Source organism: Pituophis catenifer, unplaced genomic scaffold (genome assembly GCF_029215685.1).
Source record: "Pituophis catenifer annectens isolate HBS135680 unplaced genomic scaffold, rPitCat1.0.hap2 SCAF_5, whole genome shotgun sequence".
NCBI lineage: Eukaryota > Metazoa > Chordata > Lepidosauria > Squamata > Colubridae > Pituophis > Pituophis catenifer.
The window spans coordinates 8771044-8780496 of record NW_027256885.1 but is presented as its reverse complement, the minus strand read 5'-3'; the positions used below and the strand labels follow the sequence as shown (position 1 = coordinate 8780496).

At 44.3% G+C, this 9453-nt stretch overlaps 1 protein-coding gene across 1 annotated transcript in view; it reads left to right on the top strand.

Moving 5' to 3' along the window:
* Nucleotides 1-6972: 6972 nt before the first annotated feature.
* Nucleotides 6973-9453, top strand: part of LOC139317502 (vomeronasal type-2 receptor 26-like) — a 50266-nt gene continuing 47785 nt past the window's right edge. Inside the window, exons 1-2 of the mRNA XM_070944570.1 lie at nucleotides 6973-7178; nucleotides 7572-7863. Of these exons, the coding sequence (XP_070800671.1) occupies nucleotides 6973-7178; nucleotides 7572-7863 (498 nt within the window). The remainder of the gene's footprint in view (nucleotides 7179-7571; nucleotides 7864-9453) is intronic.

Below are 9453 nucleotides of genomic sequence, written 5' to 3'. Positions count from 1 at the left end.
ATAACTCCAGCATGATCTCTTCTATTGTTTCTTGCACCGTTTTATATAGTTCCACCGGTAATCTGTCAGGTCCCGGAGTTTTATTGTTTTTTTTGCTTTTTCAGTGCTGTATCCAATTCCAGCTTAGTTATTGGTCTGTTCAACATTTCTCTTTGTTCATCTGTAATTTGAGGCATATCTGATCCTTCTATGTATTGTTTTATCTTTTCTACTTCTACTTCTTCTTGTTTGTATAGATTGGCATAGAATGTCTGGATGATTTCTTTTTTCTCTTTCCTACTATAGTGGATTTCCCCATTCGAGTCTCTAAGTTGATATATCATTCTTTTATCCTTGTCTTTTTTCAGTCTATAGGCCAGCCATCTACCTGTTTTATTTGCAAATTCGAAGTAATTCTGCTTGGCCATTTTTATTTTCTGTGCTAATTCTTTTTGATTTATCAAGTTTAAATTATGTTTTGTTGCTTTCCATTCTTCCTTTATCTTTTTGTTATATTGTTGGATATTGTTGAAGTTTATGTTCTATATTTTTTAATTCTTCATGAAGTTTATCTAGCTGTTGTTTTCTTTCTTTGTTCTTTTTCCCTATATATGCTATAGTCAGGCCCCTTATATACGCTTTTGCTGTGTCCCAAGTGTTCTGTATGGAGGTATCTTCTTTCTTATTTATTTTGAAAAACAGTTCTAATTCTTTTTCTAGCATTTCTTTAAATTCTTTTTGTTTACAAATTCTTTGGTTCATTGTCCACCTTCTGAACCTTTTTACTCCTTTCCAATTTACCAGGATTGGGTTGTGATCTGCCCATTGATTTACTTCTATCTCTATTTTATCCACCCCATTTCTAATATTCGTGGTCATCCAAGCCATATCAATCCTGGACCAAGATCGGTGGGGGTGAGAGTAAAAAGTGAACTGGTTCTGATCTTCGTGAGTTTCCCTCCAAACATCTCTCAAGTTTATTTCCATGGCCATGTCAAAAAATTCTTTTGGGTGTATCTCCTTTTTTCTCTTCTTCTTTTTACTTGTTTTATAATCCTTTTTCGCGTCTGCTATCACATTGTAATTTCCAATTAGGCAAATGTCTTCATGTTCCAGTTCAACTATTTTATTGTGTAGGCCCTTGAAAAATTCCTTTTGGTTTTGGTTAGGGGCATATATTACTACTAACAGTATTTTCCTATTTTCCAGTACTAACTCAATCATAACCGTTCTGCCATCTTCGTCTGCGTATATTAGTTTCAAAAGGATCCAATCTTTAACATAAACCGCCACCCCTCTTTTCTTTTTTGAAGTCAAAGATGTGTATAATTTCCCTAGTTTTGAGTTTTCTAATATTTTTTGGTATCTTTTTTTTATGTGTACTTCCTGAAGACAAGTCACGTCGGCTCCTATTTTTCGTAGTTTTGTAAAAATTTTGCGATCTTTTTTTCAGTGCGTTCAGGCCATTGATATTTACGGAAAAAAGTTTCAAGGCCTCTTCCATTGTCTAATGTAGTTGTTTTTTAGTATGTCTTGTTTCCATCCGCGTTTTCGGCCTCGCACCTTCTCTCTCCTCTCTTTCTTTTTCTTGACTTGTCCTTGCTACCTTCTCTTGTATTGCTCTTGTATTTGCTCTTCTTCTTGACTTCTACTTTCTGTTTCTTCTTTACTTTCTTGATCTTCTTCCTGGTTGAAGTGTGAATTGTAGAATTCTCTTGCTTTCTCTAGCGTATCTATTTTGTATTTTTTATCTTCCCAGGTGGCCAAAATCCCCTCTGGTATTAGCCATCTAAAGGCTATTTTATATCTGTTCAACTGAATTGTTAGAAACTGGTATTGTTGACGCTGATTCCTAATTCTTCAGGGTATTTGTTTTAAGACTATGATTTCTTTACCTTTATATGTCAACGTCCCTTCTCTGGATTTCATATATACCTCATCCCTAATTGATCGTTTTGAAAATTTAATGTGTATTTCTCTTGCCAGGTGGTGCCTTCTTATATAGTTTGTATGGACATGGCAGGTTTCATCCAGTTGTCCCCTTATATCCAATTTATCTTTTTCTATTATTTCTGCTATTATCTCTGCCATTTTTCCACCTAGGTCTTCATCTTGGACCTGGATACCTTCGAGACCGTCTTCTGCCACCAGTAATAATAATAATAATAATAATAATAATAATTTTATTTCTATACCGCCCTTCTCCCGAAGGACTCAGGGCGGTGTACAGCCTATTTAAAAACACAAAAAACACGACAACAATTAAAATTTAAAATCATTAAATAATTAGGCTCCAATTAAAATCCCAGAAATTTAAAATACCCCAATTTAAAACATTATGTTAATAGCCCTGCCTGGCGGAACAACAGGGTCTTCAGAGCGCAGCGAAACACCCGGAGGTCGGAAATCTTTCGTATTTCGGGGGGCAATTCATTCCACAGGGCTGGAGCTCCCACAGAGAAGGCCCTCCCCCTGGGTGTCGCCAGCCGACATAACTTGGCTGATGGCACCCGGAGGAGACCCTCTCTGTGGGAGCGAACTGGTCGGTGGGAGGCTATTGGTGGCAGAAGTCGGTCTCGAAGGTACCCGGGTCCTATGCCATGGAGCGCTTTAAAGGTGGTAACCAACACCTTGAATCACACCCGGAAGACCACTGGGAGCCAGTGCAGCTCGCGCAGGAGGGGTGTCACATGGGCACAACGGGTTGCACCCATAACCACCCGCGCGGCCGCATTCTGGACCAGTTGGAGCCTCCGAGTGCTCTTCAAGGGGAGCCCCATGTAGAGAGCATTACAATAGTCCAACCGGGAGGTGACAAGGGCGTGAGTGACCGTGCGCAAGGCGTCCCGATCCAGAAAGGGCTGCAACTGGCGAATCAGGCGAACCTGATAAAAGGCCCCCCTGGCCACGGCCGTCATATGCTCTTCTAAAGACAGCCGTGCGTCCAGGAGGACACCCAGATTGCGAGCCCTCTCTGTGGGGGGCAAAGATTCACCCCCAATAGTCAGCGATGGCACCTGCTGACCATATCGGGGCGCCGGAAGCCACAGCCACTCGGTCTTGGAGGGGTTGAGTCTGAGCCTGTTCCTCCCCATCCAGGCCCGCACGGCCTCCAGGCAGCGGGACATCACATCAAGGGCATCGTTGGGGTGGTCTGGGGTGGAGATGTACAGCTGAGTATCGTCAGCGTACAGATGACACTTCACCCCGAAACCACGGATGATCTCACCCAGCGGCTTCACATAAATGTTGAACAGGAGAGGCGAGAGGACCGACCCTTGTGGCACTCCCCATGCGAGATGCCTCGAGGTCGACCTCTGTCCCCCTGCCAACACAAACTGCGAGCGGTCGGAGCCTCCCACCGGCCAGTTCGCTCCCACAGAGAGGGTCTCCTCAGGGTGCCATCGGCCAAATTATGTCGGCTGGCGACACCCAGGGGGAGGGCCTTCTCTGTGGGAGCCCCTGCCCTTTGGAATGATCTGCCCCCAGAAATTCGTAAAATCTCTGATCTCCGTGTGTTTCGCTGTGCCCTCAAAACCATGTTGTTTCGCCAGGCTGGGCTATCAATGTAAAGATTTTAATTGGTTTTAAATGGGATTTTAAATTTGGGGTTTTATAAATTGGGCCTATTATTTAATAATTTTAATTATTTTTAAATTTTGTTTAAAATTTAAAATTTAAATCAGTTTTCACCTCTTATTTTACAGTATTTCCAATCAAACAATCTCGGTTATAATTCATTCATTCCCCATCCTCTTTTTCCAAGTTCTATAAGTTCACAACACAGTCTGTATTTAAAGATTATAAATAATAGTATATATTTCCTCTTTCCCTTTAGTATTTCTCTTTACTCTCTTTACTTACTATCTGTACAATATATACAATATATACAATATATACAATATGTCCAACCTCTTAACAGATAGAAACTAGAGAAAAGTTATCCCCTTTTTCTTAGTAGTACTTAGCATTTTAGTCCAGTCTCCTCAGTGGCTTAAGTATGGCTATTTCCTGCTTTCCGTTCGAGTCCACGTTTCTCACCCTCCGTCTTAGTTTTATCACTGCAATCGTTTTTAACACCAATTTTGTCCTATAGGCAGCTTTATTATCCTTTCAGTTCATCTTAGCCCTCAGAGTTCTGTAAGTTATTTAGTTATACGATGTGTCTTCTTCTCCGGTTCCTTTTCTCCACCACTTTTCAGAGTCTTAAAGTTACTCGTTTCAATAATGCTTAGTCACTCCGTGGGGTTGTGCTTCCTCTTGCTACTGTTCTGTACAGGCTTTTGCGCTTCTATCGTAAATTGCCACCACAAATTAATCCATCAGTTCGTGCCCTCTTAATCCGCGTTCCTCTCGTCTCACCAATTCTGGGGATTCTCCGCTCAGCTCTGCTGCTCAAAACTGCTCTCCACTCTTGGCTTCGCTCTAGACGGCCGCCATCGCTCCTGTCTGTCCTGGGGGCAGACTTCTTCTCCAACAGATTTGAGGCGTTTGTCTTGTGTCCCCTCTGACGCTAGCACCGCGTCCAGGGGCTTCAAGGCTTTACCTCTTGTTTCCCGATCTCTACGGGATCAGGAAAGCTCGTAAAGAGCTTCTATTAGAGAATATTTGGGTTCCAGAAACGGCAGTAACCATTTCCTCACCCCGCTCACGATGTCGTCACCGCTGGAAGTCCTGGCTTTTCCATCTTTTACTCTTGGGTGGGGCTGCTCCACCCCAGAGAGACCCTGTGGGTCACTCAGGGCTCCTCCTGTCTCCAGGGTTCCTGCTTGGAGAACAAGTGGCAGCCGATATGACCTTTCCTGGAGATCCCCTTTACCCAAATTACACAGAGGCAGGAGTGGGATATGGAACACGAGGGTACCAGGGAATCAAGGCATTTTCCCTCTTTTTTATATACATTTCTTTTTGTTGTCAACCAGTAGAGGAGACACACCATCCACAGGCTTTTAATTTTATTCCTAGAAACTGAGAACAAAGGACAGGCTAGGTAGTGGAGAAGTGAGACTGAGAAGTGACAGGTTTTCTCTGGTTATATCCACATAACCCACGAAACCTGGGCCCTTCACCTGTGGCTGCATTCAGACTTGCAACTTGTTTGTTTTCCAAGCTTGAATCTGTTGGACAATGGGTCAGTGAAGGAACTCTGAAGTACCCTAATTTATGTATAACTGAAATATGCTGAGAATATTTTTCTTCCTGGAAGGACCACATTCACACAACAAACTTCACTAGCCTGGGAAATAGTGTCTTAGTTACCCTGAGACAAAACACAGGTTGATGTGCAGCCTCCTGAGAGCCTTTAACAAACCATGGTTGACAACAGCCACTCCTCCTCCTCACCCCTGGGGTCTTACCTGGGGAAAACCTACAAATCGGGAGGGCACATTCCTGACAGAGAAAAGGCTTCCTCCTCTCTGGCCACAACCAGGCTTCAGTGAGACAAGGCAGAGAACATCATGGAGGAGAGCAGCCATTTTATGCATCAAATTGCTATTCAAAAGGAACAGCCAGAACTCAGATCCATCAAGGAACAGGTAGCAGGCATTGGGAGTGGAATTTGAGGGCCCTCCAGTGGGAGGTCTTTGAAGTAGTGGACCTGGGATATGGACCAACCTCTTTTCCTCACAGTAAGGATGGACCTACTATCCCCTCAGCTACCTCCCTTCACTCAGTCCCCCCCAGTTCTTCCTTCTAGGTCAAGGTGTACATATCAATGTCTCCCCTCCAATAAGAAACATAACCTCTGAACAACCAACCCAGGTAAACCAGGAACTCAACTGCTCCTTCAAAACACTTGGAGGTCTTTTTGGGGGGTTCACAAAAAGCCTCAGAGATGCAAATGTCACAGAGGTCCCACCTCACCAAGTACATCCATACAACTAGAGGAAGGGCCACCAGTTCTTCCAAACAATTTTCTTGGTGGATGTGGCAAAACAAACAAGCTCACATCATTCACCACACTTTGGCACCTCCATGATCTTACCTTCAGATTTCACCATTTATTTAATAAAACAATGAACTTCAAAATGGAAAGGAGTTGAGTGTCTTACATGAACATGGAAGGATAACAGATAGATTGGCATAGAAAAAAAATGTCCATCTGCTCTATAACTTTCTCACTGTTTACTCAATTGTATAGTTCATAGGTTGTCACTTTCCTGCCTCTTAGTCTTCTCTCATCCAAAAATGTATATTGCTAGAAACAATGGGAAATGTAATTTCATTTCAGACACAAGCAATTTTTAAAATTAGTTCCAATGTATAATTCATGTATGTAGATCTAATATGAGAAATTCTCAAACAAGGCCAACACTTAACATTAGGTAGAATTTGAGGCTTCCTTGGAGTTCAAACACAGGCAAAACTAGAGTTTAGTGACATCAACCTGGAGTGTCACTAAACTCCATAGCTCTGGGTGAACTTCTTCAGCAGACTCTGGAGACCATGTTGAAGGACAGGAGAAGTCAATTCCCTTGTTATTGAACTATCTTCCTCCAACATCACTTTCTGGACATGTCCTGACAGGAAAGGCCACAAGACTACAGAACAGGGCCACAGGGTGGTTTCTGTGTTTTGATTTTTCACTGATACATGTTTTCTTCCCCCAGCTAACATTCCTCACTAGGATCCGCAAAGAAGTTCAGGTTACCCAGTGGAAAAGATGCCTCTCCTTGTAATAATCACCATCTCGGTCTTCGAGAGTTCTCCTGCTCCTTCTCCAGTGACTACCTTCTATGTAAACATCAGACTGAAGCAACATGGAAGAGATCCTTCATCAGAAAAGGATAAATATCTTAGCTCACATTCTGTGTGGCACAAGTTTTCAGACAGGCAGAAGCTGTGCTCTTGAATGTTGTTTTCTTTCTTTTCCAGGTAAAGCTTGGATTGTTTCCAGCCACTTCCATCTTGTGAGAATGGTTTGAATTCTTCTAACTCATCTTATTGTTTTTGTTAAGAATTGGAAAGGGAATCGATTCAGCCCCAAGGAGTATGGAACTCCTTCTAGTTCTGATGCTGCTGGTGTCCCAGCTGGTCCCTGGGAGTCTTAAAATGAAGTGCCCGCTGAGTTTGGAGCACCAGGATGGAAAACAGCCATGGAGCTTTTACAGGCCAGGAGACCATCTCATTGCTATGATCACCACTGTAACAGAAATATCGCACATAATATTCCCTTTCAGCAGTGTGCCTCCTACTCTGTCTCATTCATAAGTCATTCAGAGTGATGGAATTGAATTCCCTCCATTTGCAATTCTAGCACTCTCCTTTTCTTCTTATTTCATTTACTATTATTAAGTGAATATTAAAGGACCTATCTAATTTTCTGAATGATTTTGATTTCCATGGTTTCTATCTTTGCCTTATTTTGTGGAAGGGATTAAAATGCAAAGATGGTGCTGAAAAAAGTGAAGGAAGTTCAGAATATTTTCCTCTCCATGTACAACCATAGATTCATAATTTGTCTACTGACCTAACTGATCCTTTGTTTTGGATCAATGTTGTCTGAAGCCTTAGTAGGATTGTGGAGACAAAGAGGAAAGAATTTGTTGTTACTGTTGATGATAATAATATGGACATTTTTTTTTTTACAGGAAGCTTTCTTTTGGTTTTTCAAAAACCCTGCGCTTTATTTTTCCCATTCAACTGGTCCATAAGAATCCCAAGCTTCTCCACAATCTCACACTTGGCTACAACATCCATGACAACTATTTGAGCACACTTGGCACTTCAGAGGCCTTGCTGGACCTGCTCTCCACTGGAGAAGCCAATGTCCCCAATTACAGCTGTGGACGGAATGACAACATTTTGGTTGTTCTTGATGGAGCTGACAGAGACATCTCCATCCAACTTTCAATGTTACTAGGCACCTACAAAGTCCCACATGTTTGTGTGTGGTTTTTCTCTATCTATCTATTCAACTATTCAAAAAATATCCCTAGTTGTGGGGCATTTTATTGGCATATTTCATTGCAAATATAAACATAACCTGCCATTTCCAATTGGATTGAAATTGGCAATAGTCTCTCTCTCTCTCTCTCTCTCTCTCTCTCTCCCTCCCTCCCTCTCTCTCTGTTATGTCCTTATAAGGACATCCGCCCGGATTGGCTGCCAGCCATCGGGCGGGAAAGTTTGAATCCCTGTCAGGGGCAGTGCGACTGCCGGAGCGAATATAAGGAGAGCTCCGGCAGCGCGCAGCCAGTCTTGTCTCGTCTTGTTACTGTAGCTAATAAAGTTACTAAATGTATCGAGCTGGTCACGTCTTCATTTCCTGTGCCTGATCTAACACTGGCGACGAAGGACTAGAGAAGAGAACCTTGAGCAAGACTCGTGGCACGATCGCCAACCGAGCTGAAGTCACTCAACCACAGCGACCTTCAGAATGGCAAACCCGCAAGCTCCGATTGCCTCGCTAAACCCATTCGACCAGGCACGAGAGAAATGGAGGTAGTACATGGTCAGATTCCGGCAATTCCTGCGAGGGAATGGATACCAGAACCTCGACGACGAGCGAAAAAGAGCCCTCTTCCTGGCTCACTGCGGGTCCGATGTCCTAGAAATGGCAATTGACCTCGTGGCGCCCAGGGACATTGAGGAGATGTCCTGGAATGACCTGCAGGAAGTCCTACAGGAGCACTACGCACCCACAGGCACCCCGATCGCCAACAGGTTCACCTTCCAACAGAGAAACCAACGGGAAGGTGAATCCATCAAAGAATTTGTGGCAGCGCTCCGCCAAATCGCTGCCAATTGCGAATTCAACAACGTGGATAATGCCATCCGGGACCGCGTTGTTTTCGGAATGTGGGATGTGGGTCTTCAGAAGAAGTTCCTGAGCCGAAAGAGGATCCCACTCAAGGAAGTCCTCGAAGAAGCCACAGCTGCCGAAACGTCCGAAAAAGCAGCCGCCACGATGGTGAAGGCAAGAGGGATCCACAAGATCCACAAGTCCGGCCTGAACTCATCAGATGACTCGACCACACCATCAGAGTCTGATGAGGAAATGGCCGTCCACAAGGTTTCCCGCCCTCCCAGGCGGGAAAACCCTCAGCATGGCGACCGGGGGGAACGTTGCGGCAGTTGCAAAGGCGACCACCCCAGGGCAACCTGCAGATGGAGAGACGCAACCTGCCGCCGCTGTCTGAAGAGGGGACACATCGCTGAGGCCTGCAGAGCAGCAGATCCAGCCCCGGAACCACCCAGGCCAAGATTCCGCGAGAACCGCAGAGAAACCCAGAGGACATCCAAACGGTCCTCGAACCAGTTCCGGCGTGGAGAGGAGGAATATCCCCACAGCAGAGCAGTGCACCAGACCACCATCGCCCACACGAACGACGAGGGTGCCACCAAGTTCCACGTGACACTATTGGCAGAGGGGTCACCGTGCAAGATGGAAGTAGACTCCGGGTCCGCCTACTCCATCATGGACTGGCAGCATCTGAAGCATATTAAGCCATCCTGCAAAAAGACCCAGCT